The following is a 17,505-nucleotide window of genomic DNA, read 5'->3' as shown; positions in this document are numbered from 1 at the left end:
CGCTACAACTATTTGTTAAACTAATGATTAAATGATTAAATTTACCTCTTCCTATAAGCTTAAGCTCTTAGGATAACAACATGGTATCAGACTATCAGAGCCAAATGTTACGGGATCGAACCTTGATTCCGTCAATTTACCCCACTTAAGTTAAATATTCCACGTGTCTTTTGAGATAACTGGTGATTTAACAATATTAATATATATAATTGTGGTACTTAGATATGATTATGAGCTATAAACGCAAAAACTTTGAAGGTCATGAACTTAACAATTTAAGAAGCAGGTGGATTTCTTAGATTATATTGTCATCTATGTCAGATTCTAGCACAGATATTGTAAATATTAGTTATATGTTATGTCTATGAAATAGCACAATTTGCTATGTTTTAGCTTTAATAGGTGTCAAAGTATATTTTTAGACGGTCGGATTGGCAACGAGTCACTTGCTAAAAACAAGGAAAAAAGTTACCAAAAACCACCGGTCCCGAGGGATCGGAAGAGCCTTGATCCATTATTTAAGTAAATAAATAGTTCTTTTAAAGAAAATTGAATAGAGAGAGCGGGAGAGAAGAGAATATGTGCGTAGCTAATTAAATATATATGTGTGCCTCTTTTTATAGAAGGCTCTATAAGTTAGGAGAGCCTCTTAAGCTGGCTTATATCTCTTTAATTATTTTTCATGTAACTATTTATGGGATGATTACCAGCAGGGAAACTGACGTTATATTGACGCGAAGTGCATGTCCATCTAAATATTTACTGCAAAGAAAATAAACAAATATAAGTTTAAAGATGAGGTTGAGAAGAGTTCAAAACTTTGTAATTGCGTGGCGTTAATTATGGACAAAAGTTTCTGGTGGCATAGTCAGAACTTTACTTACCCACAAAAGGAAAAAAGGAAAAAGAAAAAGAAGACCAAGTTGATGGGGCTTCTACATTATTTGGCTGTTAAAAGAGGTAGAGACAAAATGAAAATAGCGAAGTTGTGCCTTTGCATGGGTCTCTAAGGGCATTATTTACAGAGTCTGTGAGAAGGGGGAATTAGAAACTTGGTAAATTGTGTTTGAAAACCAACTTTAATGGCCTCCGATTCAAAAGTTTGTTTGGTGGAATATCAGATAAGGCACCTAAAAATTAACTTCACCAACCATGGGGAGACTACTTTTTGTTATACTTTTTTGAATTTCAAATTGTTGTGACATAATACCAACATGCATACCCTCTTCAACATTCATGATATACAAATTGAAAGATGAATGTTTTTCCTCTCCCAGCTTTTCCCCTCTCTCTAAGACTTTGAATTTAATATACCCACCACCTTTTTTGTTGTGGGGTTGTTGGCAAATTCAATGCCATGCCTCTCTCTCTCTCTCTTCTCTCACTCTCATTAAGATCATGAGATTCCCACAAGACATCCCATTTACTCCAAAGAAACATATCCCACCTCCTTCGCCTCTCTTGTTCTTCTTCTGTTCCCGTGAGGCTAGTCACATGAAGCTCTATTTCTCTTTCTTTTTTTATTGATGAATAACAAATTAAGAGCATGAGATGTTGGTACGGTTCAATCTGAAAGCAGAAATCTCTCAGGCTAGAGCTCTGTTATTTGATTGAGCCGTGCCAATATCACATGCAACAGCTGATTATCAATATTCTTCATCATGAGTCTACAACATTTGAAGACTTTCTTTTTTGTTTTCAAGCGGCATTTCGTTTTGCAGATTTTGCAGGGTGGACTTCATGGATAAGGTTAGGAATAAATCTTGTATAGTTTTTCTTGCAGGCTGAGAGAAAAAGCATGCTCTAGTAAAAGCCTCTTTTTGCTAGGTTTTTTTTTTTTTTTTTTTTTTTTTTTTGGGGTGAGTCTTTTTAATTAGAATTTCTTTTGTCTGCAAATGAAGGGTCATGGTCATGTAACAAAATGGTTGACTTTGTGTGGTAGATAGTAGATACTACCACACAAAGACTTTCCTTTAGTTTACTTCAACGTGAAGGTTCACTGCCTTTTTTGACAATGTGGAATTGGTAGGTGACAATATTCCATCTGTTCCTTGTTCTCTCATCTTTAAAACCTCTCTATTACTGTACTACTTGCTCCTTATTAATACTTTTTAAATGTTTTTTGTTTTTTTGTTTATTGTTTGACGTGATATAAACATTAAAGTAATCAGATTATTTTGTACTTTGATTTGTTAATTTGCTAATATTTTTGTTTTGTAAAGAAAAAACGAAAGAGAGGTCTTTATTTAAATTTGTTTTCTGTCTTCTTCTTCTTTTTAAGTTCTTGCACTGTTATGACCATATTGGGAGCGTTTGTTGGGTCCCCCACCCTAGATTTATTTTCTATTAATGTTATCAGTGTCTTGCTCACAAAGAAAGAGAGAAGGAAAATAACGTGCAAATCAACGTATATATATATATATATATGGGTTGATAATGTACCTGCCACTCATATGACAGCAGGAAAATAACCAGCAACGATGGCATTGATGGAAGTTAATCATAATAAATCTTATTATTGTTGTTATTAATGATATATCTTCTTTTATAAACTCTTCCAAATTTTCGTGAAGAAAAAAATTTAACACCAAGTTTCTGGCAAGATGTCAATAGATTTTACTGGCTAAAGCTAGCAGATTGTACCTTTCTTGATCATTGATCCTGAGAAAGAAAGCCTGAGAAGATAAAGGTCGTTTTGCTACGTACCTATAGCTGTTGATGTCCTGGTCATGTACTTTTGTCATTTTAATGCTAATTACTGGAGAAATTAATGAACTTGAGGATTTGGAGGATTTCAATAGCAACTTCAGTTCTTAAAGAGGCTAGTGGGAGACGAAACTGTATGCCTGAGAGTTGTAACAGAGTATTTAAAGACGAAGATATAAATAGATTTTCTTGTGTTTGCTATAATTAAGCTGTAAATGCCAATTATGACCAAATCAATGTTCCTAACTTCCTAGCATGTATTTCACATTGCTTGCAAAGAAAGTTAACGCATGAGTTTGAGAATGATTTCTCCAAATCTAAAAGTTAGCTAAGTTTTGTTTTGTTTATTTATTTTTTCTATTCAATGGGGGAAAAGGGGGATAGCTAAGTTTTGTTTGATACACTACATTTCTCATCTGGAATCTTATGTTTTCTTAGATCCACCAGATTAGGCTTTAAATAAAAGAGAACACCATTTACTCATAATTATTTTATTAAATAAACAGAAAGAGAGAGAGGACCCTTCAAAGGTTAACTCAAAATATATTATATATTGAGCAAAAAGCAGCAAAAGTTGTTCACAAAAATTATTACATATTATTAAGCTCAATGGCCATGGCAGAACTTACAATGAAGCCCTCCCACCATATAAAGAATGGGTTGTCACAGTCTATTCATTCTCTGGCCGCTATAGGAGTTGATCTCATCCACTAAAATGCAGAAGGGCCCCAAGCAGCAAGGCTTCTCTATTCTCCTTAATTATGATATCCTATGCTGGTAGTGCATAATTGCACATATATCCTCTATACTTAAAAAACATGTAGATGTTGACCAGAAAAGGCGCATTCGAATGCTTGCCTCTTCAGTTATCTGTATATCCTTCCTGAGTTTGGAGGAACAGCTGCCTGTCTCTCAGAAGCCTGCACTCCATAGAGCATTCTCATCCTCACCACACCGCTGGTGAACATCTGCCATCCTCTCAACAGACTTGCAAATCCCGCTGCATTTCCAATCAAATGAAGCAACACAGATGTTGCCTGCCTGCGCCTTCCACTCACAATCTGCAGGAACAATTACATCAACTCTATAGGGAAATCCATGTAAGAAACAGTTCATTTTTAAAATCTACTTTTATCATTCTGACAAAAATAAATGAAGTCAAATTCCTTGTTGATCCTGGTTTTACAACACTGACATCATGATAAATTCATGTACCAAAGAAGATGATTTTTTATTTCATGTACAGAATAGACATTTTTAGACATTCAAACTTTCATTAGCTGCTTAGTACTGACTAAGTTGCTTGTAACACAAGACATGTTATTTCAAATAGCAAAACATGGTGGCAAAAGCATAAAAAGGAAAAAGTAATTAAAACAGCAAAATAAAATTTTAAATTACCAGGTGGGGTGCCACAACAAAGTCTCCTCTCGTCCACATGCTCCACATCTAAACCAATTAACCATGATCCCAATGAAACATCTTCATTGGCATATTTGTGCAGTATATGCCTGAGATAATTCCAAATAAATTACCATCAGAAGATTAAAGGCCACGGCATGGCCCAAATTAGCCATTTCTAATGGAGAAATTCTACACAAACTCCTAAGTTTACACTCTCAAATGCTCACCCCTTGACGTGGCAATAAAATCACCATTAGATCCTGATCATCTGGGAGTGTAAACTTGGGAGTTATGTAGCATTTCTCATCCTAATATCTAGCTATGGTTATGTTACAAATAAAGCTAATAGAGGTACCCAACCTACTAAAACTTGAACTTGAATATGGCAATGGAACCAGAACCTCTTGGTTCCAGCTGCAAATTCATAGAGAAACTCTGTGGTATCTTATCCATCTGTCAGCCCATTCAATCATAAGAAGTTTGAACTGCCCAAAAGGTAAAGACTCTGAAAACTTACTGGTTTGTTGATATATAAGTAGCCACATCTTTTGAGATAGCATATAATTGTCCTGTAGCATGACGGAAATAGTGGTTTCCCACCTCACCAAATTTCCAATACTGGGGTTCATGGTATTTCACTCCCCTGATCCAAAGAAAGGATGCCATCGAAATCAGATTCTTACCATTATCAATATATTCAGCTAATTCAAAAAATACACAAATCTGCTTACTTTCGAGCAAGGACAGGACCAGACTTCATGCAGCCAATATAAACCCGAGGTTTCATACGATGTCCAGATAGAGTTGTTCCAAGTGTAGCTGCAGTATTTTTAAGTAAATGAACTCAAATGAGAAAAAGGATCAAATGTAATAACATAACAGGAGTAATATAGATTACTATTCTCACAAGTAACCCTAAACTTCAGATGGAGCCAATCAGGTGGTTTAATAAAACCCTCCAAGAGCAACTTTTGACTGATTCACTCAAAAACTCACAATAATTTATTTATTTATTTTATTATTATTATTTTTTTTATCATTGGCTGACAAATTCATGGCTGCATGTCCAAGAAGTAAGAACCATAGCTATACCACTTTTAACTTAATCAGAATACTCATCTCAAAAAACATAGATCCTAAACTCTTATCCTAAATACAAAACTAAAATATATACAAAAGGACTTTTCAGAATCTAAAAATCACAAATGCAAGATGAAGGAAGAAATGCAGGAAAACAGAAACTATCATTACCTAAATTTACATGAACATCATCATCAACTTTAATGTAAAATTCTGCATCCCACAAGGCAACAGCAGTTGAAAAATAAGTCTTCGTTTTGGCTGATAATTCCATGTAGCCCTCAACATGGTCCTGCTTCATATCAGCAAACAAAAATGAGGCCAATAAAAATTTCTTTCAGTCTATTTTCGTACTACCAAAATTTATCGATAGCTGGGAGTTTCATGGGTAGTTAAAACTTAGCAAACAGCTTAGAGGGGGTAGAAGAAGAGCTCACCAGCCGCAAGAAGTCTCCATGCATCATTTCCTCTGCTTCAACTGCTTTATCAAGAATACCACCAGGTGTTGAACTAGTGACAAAAGGTAAATTAGTAAGATACAGCCAAATAATTTATACTAATTCATGCATATAACCAGTTTAGCATAATGGTAAATTGAGAAGATAATGCATCCGTGCAGAGGACTGCTCTGCTAAGGCCACAAACTTCATATCTTATTATTAAAACAGAACAAACCAGGCTCAGCAGCATGAGGCTGAAAATTATAGTGTTAGGTAAAAGAGTAGATAGAAAAAAGTGAGGCAAAAACTGAGAATAGCTATAAAGACAAATGAAGATCACCTGTGACCTATAACAAAGTGTATCACTATGCCCTTCTCCTCCAATTTCTTTCTCTTGTCACCTAGTAATGTTTAATCCATGAGAACCCAATAATCACATATGAATATACCAAGGAAATGGAATAGCATATGACAGGTTCTTAAATTTAGAGAGAGAGAGAGAGTGAGCATGTATAAGGGAAATGTGGAGCCAAAGTTAATACACCTTGTGGCATCCAAGTCGCACGAACAGAATCTCTTCGTTTTCGGCTACTAAAAGCTGTATTGATTCCTATGACCATAAAGTATTTTCTTTTCATATTTGTTTCATCCTTCTTCAAGTTTTCTGATATAGGAAAGCCATCCATTACAGATTCATGTGCTTCCCTAGCTTCAGTTAATTTCATCTCCAATTTTGGTATTGTCTTATCCAGTGTCCTGCATATCATATACAGCAATAAGGTTTGCATTTAAGTCACTCAATAGGCACATAAGTGAAATCCAGCCTAAACAGGCATCAGTATAGCTTGTACATATCATGCTGGGTGGGTCTTTGAAACTTACCCTATACTTTCATTGCTGCTGCGCTGTACAACCTTCTGATAAAGGCAAGAAAGTTAGAGAAAATATTTTTACAAACATATCAAATACAAATGATTTACATTAAGAAGCAAAAATAAAGCTAAAGATAATAGAGCATGATTAAACTAAGTTTGGAAGAAAGAATGATTTCTGAAGCAACTAGAGTGAGAATGGCAATCTCTTTGGTATATCTGGTTCTGTAACTTTGTGTGGACATCGGTATTGAAGTAGAAAAGCTACTTTTGAAGAAACAGTTACCAAAAACCTTTCCAGTAACACCCCCATCCAATCCCCTTCTCCCAAAAGTAAAAATAAAGTTACTTATCAAATCTGGACTTCCAAAAGCATTATTTCCTAGAAATGGCATTTCCAAGCACTGAGGTTTCATTGTGAATAAATTCATTAACATAAAAGCCATCACTGATACATTCTTCCAAAATATTTGCAATTCTGATCTGGAAGCTTCATATTTGAAGAAAACTACCTTTTGAGGTGAAAATAATAATGATGATGATAATGATCAGGGTATAATATGGCTCATGAATACAAGTTTACTAAATGTACTCACAAGTTTCGGATCACCGTCCTCAAATTTTAAGTCTGTTTGGGCATCTTCAAGTGTAGATGTCTTTACAATACCTTTATCCTCAGGCACCATCCACATCCTGATATAAAAATTCTTGATTAATATGGTGTGCATATGCTACTAACAAGCAGCTGCCTTTACATGTAACTTACCCATAAAAAGGCAATAGAAAAAAAAATTCCTCTTGGCAATTTTTTTTTTTTTTTAAAAATCAAAATAATAGAAGCATGTTACCTATTGATATGGAAACATGGTTATACAACATAAAATTATGTGGCCTGTGGCCTAAGGTAGCGACAAGAAAATGCAAAATAATAAGCCTGAGAAGCAGTATAAGATATCTTTTTAGTTGAGAAATAAGATTAAAAAAAAAAGTGATTTTAAATATCAGGTGTTCATTGAATTGGACCTAACATGACCTACCACAACTATTTGGTCTGGTTGAGTTGAGTTTCACAAGTCTCTGTAGCTAAAATAACATTAAAAAAAAATATTAAAAAAAGAAGAAGATATTTTAGAAGCTCTTTTTGTTTAATTTTGCAATAATTTTCCTTGCAGCCAAACAAAAAGAAAAAAAAAATAAAAAATAGGCTGACAAGGAAGATCAGCATTAGACAATTTGGGCTATATTTCATGCAAGGCAACACTCTCAACAGCTCATTTTAGAGACACGAGGTTTAAGTCAAAAGTTAACAAGTATACCATGAAAATTATGAAGTTTGACAAAGGACCACAGACCAAGAAAAAACATTTTTTTCTATTGCATATACCTACCCTCTTTTGCTGAAAATTGAAAACCCACATTGTGATCTCAGGAAAAAAGAAAAAAGAACCCACATTGTGAAGAAAAGGACAACCACCGACAGATTACAAACAAAACAAGTGCAAAGGGAGAACATGTGAACTAATGCAAGGCAAGAGTACCCAAATTCAAGAATCACATTACAAAGCACACACATACTTCTAAACTACCCAGACAACATTAGTTCAGTTCAGTTCAAACCCTCTTCAACAAGTGCAGCAATGACCCAATTGACAAGAACACCCAATAACAAAGAGTAACATACAGACAATCAAAACAATCTCTTCATATTTATTCCACAAAACCCACCTAATTCTACGAATTAGGTGACACCCATTATGCAAAAGTGCGTAGTTCAGTTAAAGCAACCACTTCAGTGACTAAAAATTGGAAATTTAGAGAAAGTAAGAGAGACCCCATTTGAGAAAACTACCTGTTGGTGAAGAGCATTCCAGCACAGAAGCTGCCCAAGCACAGCAAAAGAGTCCAGTTCCTAGGCATAAAATTCTTAGCAAACACTCCTCTACTTTTCATAGACATTTTGTTGCTTCTCTACACTCAGCTCACTGCCTCCACTATAAAAGGAAATATTTTTAAGTGAAAAAAAAAAAAGAAAAAAAAAGAAAAGAGAAGTAGAGAGAGCCAAAACCAGACAGACCCAGAGATAAGGACAACCTTTACAGTCTCTGTTTCACTTCTACACACTCTGTCCCTCCTTTAGAGGCCAGAGGTGTGCATACAGAGTAAGTGAGGAAGACCCACTAAACCGACCTTCTTAATAATCCCAATTCCTTAAACCGTCCTTTTTACCAAACGGTTCTCTGTAAATGAATGGAATTTATACAGGTTTTACAAATAACAACCACCGTTGCAGGTAAAAGATGGTAACAGGTGGAGTTATAGGATCTTGGTTTCATTCATTTTTTTTTTTCTATTTATTGAAAATTTAACCCCCCAAATAAATGTTAAAACTGTTAAATAAATATTCTCATTATTATAAAAACGGGACTTCAAACTCTGCAAATTACATTAGGACAAAAAATACAAATGGGAGTAGAAATATTAAAAAAAAAAAAAACTATACAAAAATATATTTTCATTAAAGAGGAAACTCCCCCGTTGCAAAGCCTCGCCCCATATCTCAGGGGAGGAAAAGACCACCCCCATCCTAATGAATTCCTCTCTTTCTTTTTTTTTTTTCTTTTTTTCCTTTCTCCTGGACATCATCCTATAACTTTTTTTTTTTTTTTTTTTTTTTTTTAGCTCCTTTAAAAGCTAAAATAAATATAAGTGTCTTCAACTACACTCACAATATTTCCGCATAGGCCGCTACAAACATCTTTACTGGTAGCTTTTCCGCTCGCTAGTTTCGTCACAAGAATTCCGTCCGGGGCTGTGAATTGCCGTTAAGAATAGTGTTGTTCCTGTTTGGTTTCTGTAACTTCGTTATTGTTCTTCTTGTTCATCACAGTTTGAGTAAAAAAAAAATCATTAAAATGAAAAGAAAAAGATTTACACAATACAAATACGGTAAACGATTTAATCATTATTTTTAATACTATATTAAAAGACACATTAATTTTTAAAATAGGTCAATATCCTTAGATGTTAACTTTATATTTAAGATGATGCCTAAGCAATAAAATCAAAAAAGTCCCCAAGAGCTAGCTTTATAGGCTGGGACCACGCCTAATAAAGCGGAAGTTACTAGTTCGAATTCCCATCTCCCGTCTTGTGCGGACATGTAAAAAAAAAATAAAAATAAAAATAAAAATCAAATAAAAAATAAAAAACTACTGCCTAAATATTTAATAAGAAAAGAAAATATCTATGTACATACTAATAATATGTGAATAAAAATATTTATGTAAATTCTGTTTAATTAGTTAAAGAGAGAGCATATAACATCATACTCCATTGACACACAATATTGTTCGCTTTTGACTCCCCCCAACCAGACTTCCCAGTAGGTCACCTATATATCCTGGTACTACTCTCGCAGAAGCATGCTTAACTGCAAAGTTCTGGTGAGATCATAACTATCACGGCTTTAAAATGTATTGTTGTTATTAAGGGTGTAAGTATACATTTAAGTACATCTCCATCTCCATACCCAGGCTATGTGGGACACCACAATCACCTCATCTTAGGACCCAGCGTCCCCGCTAGCGACCCTCATGAGATTAGCCCACTCTTGGCGTCCGTTCCAGCAAGTTCCCGCTAGCGACCTTCATGGGCTTGTGCACGCTCCCCCTATCTCGGGTTGGGTAATGGCTCTGCTACCATTTGTAACACCTCACCCCATTGACACACAATATTGTCTGCTTTTGACTCCCCCGGACCAGACTTTTTAGGAAGTCACCCATCCTGGTACTACTCTCACAAAAACATGCTTAACTTCCATGTACTATTCTCGTAGAAGCATACTTAACTACGGAGTTTTGGTGAGATCATGACCATCACAGCTTTAAAACGCGTTATTGTCATTAAAGGTGTAAGTATACATTTAAGTACATTCTCATCTCCATACCTAGGTGATATGAGACGCCACAGAGCATGATTGATGATTCCTTAGTTTTTTATTCAAATTATTTTCATACGGGGAACCACCAACGTACAAATTAAGATAAGATTTATTAAGAGGGGGACATTACATAAGAAGATAAGATTTTTGGGCATGTAACAAGTTTAAAGAAAACTAATTTTAAATAAATAAAGATTAATGGAAATACCACCCATCATTTGTGACCAATTGACAGCCTTTTTGGGATCTTATGGCAAGCAAAATGAGTCGCGTGGTCCAGTTGACTCTTGGAGGATGCTCGACATGTAAAAATCAGGGGTAGGTGTTGAAAGGAGTCAGGCATTTCTAAGCAATTATGATTCATATTCGTGTCGACAAAAGGGGATAAGCAGCTTCTTGGTGGAGCTCAGAATATTGAATCTTTGCTATTTCTTGGGTATAGATGTGGATAGAGAGATTCTCAACAATTCTTTCAGCCGGGTCGCTAGCAATTCGAGTAGTAAATATGAAAAAGTTCATATAGAGCCTACTTGTTTGAGCAGATTTCGAAGTTTCGAGTACTTTGTCTTTATTTTTGGAGAAGTAGACTCTATAAAAACTCTCTTACAAATGATTTGAACATCAAATTGCTAGAGATCGGATCCGTGTGTAGATACTGCAAAAACAAGGAATCTGTCCAGGGAGGAGGTGCATGAGGATTCTCTTCATCTACTTTATTCATTATTGGTGGCCCTTTATTCGGATGAGAAAGGGGTTTAGATATGCATTTGTAATTTCTGGATTCTTGCTATTTGAAGTCACAAAATGTGGACATATAGAAGCACACACAGAACAAAAGAACGAAAAATACGAATATAACAAACAAGTGCAAAGGAAAAATGAAGGTGAGAGTAGTCAAACTGAGTGATGAAATAGTCACACAACAACAAAGTTTTTCAACCAAATTTTCGATCCAATCTATTAAACTGATTTCCACCTACATTTTTAAAAGGAAAATGTAAGATTATTTTATAATTTTTGGCATGTGTCAACATGTAATTGGAGGACATTAAAATTATTTTTTTGGTGTGTGTTTCAAATCACATGCCAACACGTATCAAAAGTGTGTAATAAATGTCAATTTAATAAATTGGATTAGAAGAATTTCCTCCAACTCAAATTAGAAGAAATTAATGCTTAAATAAGAAAACTTGCACGGGCAGAAAATGAGGATTTTTAGAGGCACCAAGAAAAATGTGACTCTAATACCATGTAGAAATTTGTGTAAAATATAAAAAAACGGAATAATGGTAAAAGCAAGAGAGGAAGAAGAATGCAAGGAATTTGGGGTAATTTAGCCTTAGAAGCCAAACTCCACCATTGATATGAGTCATTACGGATACATCCTAATTGTATTGAATTGTATGATACAATTAGGTTAATATAATAATATGCTCTATTTATAGAGAGATTGTGGTAGGTGAGGTAGACTAGAACATAAAGGAAATTAATGACAAACCTATAAGGAAACTCATTTATCATATTTATTGATGTAGGTAGCAATTCATTCTATATTTTTTTGTTTACTTAGCTCTTGTGGAAAAATGGATCCCGCAAACAAAGAAATTCAATAAAACGTCTCATTGGGGGTGTTCAAATAGTTATAACCTTCGGTTATTGGCTATAATCAGTAATCGCAATCGACTTGGACGGTTATTGGTTTTTAATAACCGCAACCGCTTAGGCGGTTATGAGTTATTTTAATTTATAACTGGCGGTTAGTGGTTATTCAATCCAATAATCGAGCGGTTATAACCGTTTTTTTTAATGGGCTTTTGGGCATTTTAAGTGTTTTGGGCCTTTAATTTGCTATTTTTTGGTCTTATTTTAAGGGTTTAAGGCCAAAATGTTACCCCAAAAAAAAAAAAAAATGGAAAAAAACATGACCAAATAAATTCTAGCCCAAAAACATGGCTAAAAAAATATAGCCCAAATCCATTAATCCAAATACAAATGAAAAAATTAAAAAGACAAATCCCAAATCTAGATTTATATTACAAAATACAAACCAAATAGAAGTAAAGCAGTAAGCACAGCCAACAACTCAACAAGTCTGGTATATAAATAAAGGCGGTTATCGGTTATAACCGCATTTCTCTACCCATAAAATCGCTAACCACAATCGCCATAGTCAATTAGCTATTTTTAATAACCGACTACCAAACTTATCGGTTGGCGAGTCGGTTATAATCGACTTGCTTGAACACCCTATGTCCCACAACTGTTTTTTTTCTTCTCAAATTTAAACTTAAAAAAACATTTCTCACATTTAAATCACATCAAAACATTTTTTTCAAAAAAAAAAAAAATCAATAAAACGTCTCATTAATTGTTGATGCCATCTCTCTCACTACTCATAGGAGGTGCATATCTGCAACCACATAGATCTTGCTGCATGTGTGATGTTTTCTTATTATTTTATTATGCTTTTACCCCACTCGTACTTTATAAAAAGTAAAGATTCGTTATGGCAACAACTAAAACAAGGTAAGGCAGGACCATGGCCAAAATAACAGAAGTGAGGAACCTTTCTTATGCGATAGCGGTGGAATTAGGGACGGGCGACAATCTAATTGACTTTTAAAAGTGTTAGGAAAATAAATAAGGTTTTATAAAGGGAATGATATGAATTCCCGACAAATTAATGCCGACGGACAATAAATAAGTTAAACGGTTTGTTTCAACCAAAATAAAAAATAAAAAATCACATGCTATATTCCTTTTATTATCGATGATAGTTAATCCGTATATTCTATGCTATTGTAAAGCAAAGAAGGGTAGTTCTTCCAATATCTATCTTTTGATATCTTAAAGTTTAAGCCTTTTCATTCTTCGGGAAATGCTTTAATTTCTCCTTTTAAGAATTTCAACAAAGTAAATTAATTATAAGGTTAATTACTTTTGGTTCCCTTTCCAATAACAGGAATGATGAAAACAATAAAGAAAATATCTTTTAAATTTTCTCAAACTGATCTTTCTTTGAACAAAAATAAATAAATAAATAGTCTTCTTATATGTATTTTACTTTCTAAGTTTCTTTAGAGAAAAGGAAAATTATATTAGAAAATTCCCATATTATATAGCTCATTAATTTTGTAAGATGAGAGAAAATGTATTTGAAATATGCAAGTAAATTAAATCCGCGATATATTATTCAATGTGTACAACATAAATTACAAAAAAAAAAAAAACATAGAATAAGATAACCTAGTAAGAAAAATTATAAAAGTACTTTAATATTTTTAATATATATATATATATTTTTCACTCTACCTTTTAATCTTGTCTCCCATGAACCAAAATCATAGTTTCGACGCTAATAATTGATGATTAGATTATATTATATTGTCATAAACATTTAATGGGAAGAAAAATCATGACACCTTAGGAAAGCAACGTTGAGAGAAGGAGTAAAAAAATAGTGGGGTGACTAATATATATTTATTTATTTCTTATTCTTTGGTGGTGAGTGCACCATATACTAACAAAGTTTTCCTTCAAATCATGATATTAAAATGCATGTAATTGATCTGTTAATGTTATTGGGAAGAACAAACATCTTAATTTCGAGAAAAGCTTTATGATTTGACTATGGATAATAGAATTTTCAAAGTTTCTACAAGTAAAAGAAAGAAAGAAAAAGTGGGGGAGAAAATAAACATGCATGAGCGAGGGAGTTATAAAACTGTAATAAAGATAGAAAATTAAAAAGAAATGAAAAAGCAGCAAAAAGATTTGACAGATGAAGATGAACTGATGAACTTTCATAGGCCAGGTGCATTCCATTTTCCCAAAACTCATTGTACTAGACTAGCAGACAAAATTCTCAGAGGCTGCTAAAGGGTCTACCCCCGCCCCCTGGACTCTACTTCAGTACATCAGATCCAATGCTACCAGCAATAATTAAAACAAGAAAAAGAAAGATTACGTGGGAAATTAAACATATATGGCTAAGAATGATGAACATTTAATGGTGGTAATGCCAGAATATGATGATGATGACGATGATGATGACATGGTGAGGAAGCTACTCTAGAAAACCAGTTTTTGTCAAGATAGCATTTCTCACTTTGCTAAGATCTCTTCCTTTGAGTGTCCTGCCAATCCCTTCACACACAGAGAAAGATGAAATCTGGCTCCTTGCAAGCTTCCTAGCAATCCATTCATGTGGGGGAACCATATCACCATCATCATTATCATCATCATCATCGTCATCGTCATTATGATAAGCAACTCCATTACTAACTGCAGTACCATCATCATCCCCATCATCATCCACCCATGAACCAGGCCGCCTTGAGTCAATTTTGGCATTTTTTCCATAAATCTTAGACCAATCAGGAATGTCCACAGGAGCAGAGGATTGTTGAACCACTCTGCAGGCTTCATGGGTTGGTGGAGTGTAAACCCTTGGAATCATTCTTGGAGCAGAAGGAAGGCGCCATGCAGAAGAAGAAGAAGCAGAGGAGTGCTCTTTGGGTTTCCTCTCCTTAATCAAACTCCACACATCTTCTTCTTCAAAGTCTTCATCTCTCCTTGAGCTCCCTCCAAAACCACTGCTCTTGCCCATGATACCCTTCCTATCTGCCATTGCTGCTTGCTCTAAAAAGTTTGAGTATTAATAAGAGAGAGAGAGAGAATTATGCAGCAATAGAACTCTTTCTTTCAATATAAATAGAAGGAAGCAACTTTTTGTATCTAATAATGAGATAAATCTGAATTATTATTTTTTTTCTTGGGAATAGAAGGGAGAAAGGTGGAAGAGAATAATATCAGGAATCTACCTTGCCTTTGTTTCGATACCCTCCAAAATCAGGGCTTTTCAAAGATTTCTGAAATAGTTACTGTGCACAACCCCAAAAAAACCAACACAGAGAGAAAGAAAGCAAGAGAAGCTGTGGAAGCCCTTTTCCCTGGCTTGAATACATCCAAAGAAGATCACAGATTCTAAGGGCGTCAGGCTCAGAATGGTACCCTGCAACAACAGAGAAGAAAAAGACAACAAAAATAGATATAGTACATCAAAATTGGCCTATTAACTTTTATGGCCCATCATAATACTTGAAATGGAAAAGAAAAGCTAATAAGTAATTTCCTCCCCATATTAATCTCACTTCCACAGTCTTTTCCAGCTTCTCCTTACCTTTATTGCAATAATCCAAAAGCCCACAGAATGAAGGAGCCAAACAGGCAGAAGGAAGAAAGAAGATGATGAAAAAGGAGGGTGTTGTGTTGTGGCATTGAGCAAGCCTAGTCCAATCACAGCATTTCTTTTACCACATATAGAAAACAGTCGACAGTCTTGAAATGGGGTTCGGTTCACACATATACATACACATACACATACACATAATCCCCTTTTCTTTAATATATTTGTAATACAAATAGTAAATATTTTTTTAATCTAAATAAAAAGCCCTGCTTTTTTTGATTGGGAGAGGTGGAGAAGAACCATTGGCCAGACCCAACCTCACTGATTTCCGTAACCTTATCTCCATCTCACTGCAACTCAGCTCATTCGGCGTTAACAGAGAAAAAGCCCGGTGGGTGAAAGGCTGAATGAGAAAAAGCTCTCTCTCTCTCTCTCTCTCTCTCTCTCTTTCTCATATTCTGTGTGTGTGGAAGTGTGAAGCAAATTATTTTTTTTTTTTAAGGATGCCTAGAAGAGGGTGCTTAAGCAGTAAAGGTAGTTGCTTTGGGATGAAATTGCATTGAGAAATGTGGTGCGTTGTTTTGGTGAGGAGGACTAAACTGTGACTGCAACTTTTCTATATATCTGTTGCTTCATTCTTCAATGCTTCCTGGGCTTTGGGGACTACTGCAGAAAGAGAGTAAAGATTCTAGTTAAGAGAGAGCGAATTGTGTAGTGGAAGTAAGGGTGAGGGGTCTTCTCAAACTCAAATCGTGAGTGTGTTGGATAATGACCCAACATAGATGTGTGGGTCAACGCTTCTTTTGTTTCATGCAGAGAGCTGTCATCACATCCTCCATCCCAGTATATATATATATATATATATATATATATATATATTAGAATTTGCTTATTTATATGTGCAGGTGAATTTCATAAAAACCTTCTTACTTTAGGTTAAGGGCTTAAAAAATTATATTTATTTAAGACAAAATTTTGAGAGAATTTTTATAGAACTGATCATCAGTTCCAATAGACTTAATTTAAGTAATTTGCTTATTTATATGCGCATGTGAATCTCATAATTTTATTATTATTATTTTTTTTACTTTAGGTTAAGTGCTTAAAAAATATATATTTATTTAAAACAACGTTATGAGAGAATTTTTATAGAACTCATCGGTTCGAATAGACTTGAGGTAATTTGCTTATTTTATTTTTTTGCTTAAAAAAATATTTATTTGTTAATGTATTTTGGATGTGTTTTTTTTTTTTTGATAAAGTGTTTTGATGTGATACAAAAGTCTTTTTTTTTTTTTTGAGGTTTTTTGTGTTTGAATTGTTTATTAATGGAAAAGAGGGAATACTTTAAAAAAAAAATTAAAAAGAATAATCCATGACAATGGTATGATGCATGGAATAGAGACTCCAAAACCCACTATAGACTATACTAGGGAAGCACCTATGTGGGTGGTTAGTATTAAGGAAGCATGTATATATGTAAGATGACTATGATTATTATTATTATTATTATTTTGAAAGCAACTATATGAGTTTTTATGCTCATTAGAATGTATAGTATTAAAACAAATCTCTAAGCATATCAATTGGTGTACCAATAATAAATTCCTAGAAGTGGGCATCCCCGACCCATTTGGTTAGCTCAAACATACTCATTTCTGATAAGCTTATAGATTAATTGAATCCAGCCAATTCCACGTAGACAGGTGCATAAGCAATAGAGAGATGTTGTGTCTAACATATCCGAACCACTGCCACCTAGACTCCTAATCAACCAAGCGTGGGAAAACACTCCATAAAAAAGAAAAGAAAAGAAGGGAATTGAATGGGCTCATTCACGAGGTATGCACCATTCTAACCAAACATTTTTCT

At 34.4% G+C, this 17,505-nt stretch overlaps 2 protein-coding genes across 6 annotated transcripts; both read right to left on the bottom strand.

Annotated features, from left to right (window-relative positions):
- Positions 1-3,237: 3,237 nt before the first annotated feature.
- LOC132170508 (probable beta-1,3-galactosyltransferase 2) lies at positions 3,238-8,730 on the bottom strand. 4 transcript variants are annotated; one of them, XM_059581512.1, is made up of 12 exons: positions 8,594-8,730; positions 8,352-8,493; positions 7,099-7,195; positions 6,513-6,544; positions 6,175-6,386; positions 5,971-6,031; positions 5,628-5,700; positions 5,362-5,485; positions 4,842-4,929; positions 4,628-4,753; positions 4,108-4,217; positions 3,238-3,767 (listed from the first exon to the last, which is right to left on the bottom strand). In XM_059581512.1, the coding sequence occupies exons 2-12, from the start codon at positions 8,456-8,458 to the stop codon at positions 3,619-3,621; spliced, it is 1,179 nt and encodes a 392-aa protein (XP_059437495.1). In that variant the 5' UTR covers positions 8,459-8,493; positions 8,594-8,730; the 3' UTR covers positions 3,238-3,618. The 4 variants fall into 4 exon arrangements, with proteins under 4 accessions (XP_059437495.1, XP_059437492.1, XP_059437494.1 ...); XM_059581509.1 differs by having other exon boundaries at positions 6,513-6,547; positions 8,594-8,728; XM_059581511.1 differs by having other exon boundaries at positions 5,362-5,482; positions 6,513-6,547; positions 8,594-8,726.
- Positions 8,731-14,340: 5,610 nt separating this feature from the next.
- Positions 14,341-15,798, bottom strand: LOC132172855 (protein S40-5). Of its 2 annotated transcripts, none has more exons than XM_059584422.1 (3): positions 15,625-15,798; positions 15,266-15,456; positions 14,341-15,083 (listed from the first exon to the last, which is right to left on the bottom strand). In XM_059584422.1, the coding sequence occupies exon 3, from the start codon at positions 15,070-15,072 to the stop codon at positions 14,509-14,511; it is 564 nt and encodes a 187-aa protein (XP_059440405.1). In that variant the 5' UTR covers positions 15,073-15,083; positions 15,266-15,456; positions 15,625-15,798; the 3' UTR covers positions 14,341-14,508. The 2 variants fall into 2 exon arrangements, with proteins under 2 accessions (XP_059440405.1, XP_059440406.1); XM_059584423.1 differs by having other exon boundaries at positions 14,341-15,074.
- Between the last annotated feature and the right edge of the window lie 1,707 nt (positions 15,799-17,505).

This window comes from Corylus avellana, chromosome ca2 (genome assembly GCF_901000735.1).
Source record: "Corylus avellana chromosome ca2, CavTom2PMs-1.0".
Taxonomy (NCBI): domain Eukaryota; kingdom Viridiplantae; phylum Streptophyta; class Magnoliopsida; order Fagales; family Betulaceae; genus Corylus; species Corylus avellana.
The sequence above is the reverse complement of the archived record's forward strand: the minus strand, read 5'-3'. Positions and strand labels throughout refer to the sequence as shown.

Coding starts and splice junctions, on each gene's coding strand:
- LOC132170508 (XM_059581509.1), bottom strand. CDS start 8,458: ATGTCTATGAAAAGTAGAGGAGTGTTTGCTAAGAATTTTATGCCTAGG. Junction 6,548..7,098: donor AGGACGGTGATCCGAAACTT/GTGAGTACATTT, acceptor TGCCTTTATCAG/AAGGTTGTACAGCGCAGCAG. Junction 4,218..4,627: donor ACTTATATATCAACAAACCA/GTAAGTTTTCAG, acceptor GAATTATCTCAG/GCATATACTGCACAAATATG.
- LOC132172855 (XM_059584422.1), bottom strand. CDS start 15,072: ATGGCAGATAGGAAGGGTATCATGGGCAAGAGCAGTGGTTTTGGAGGG.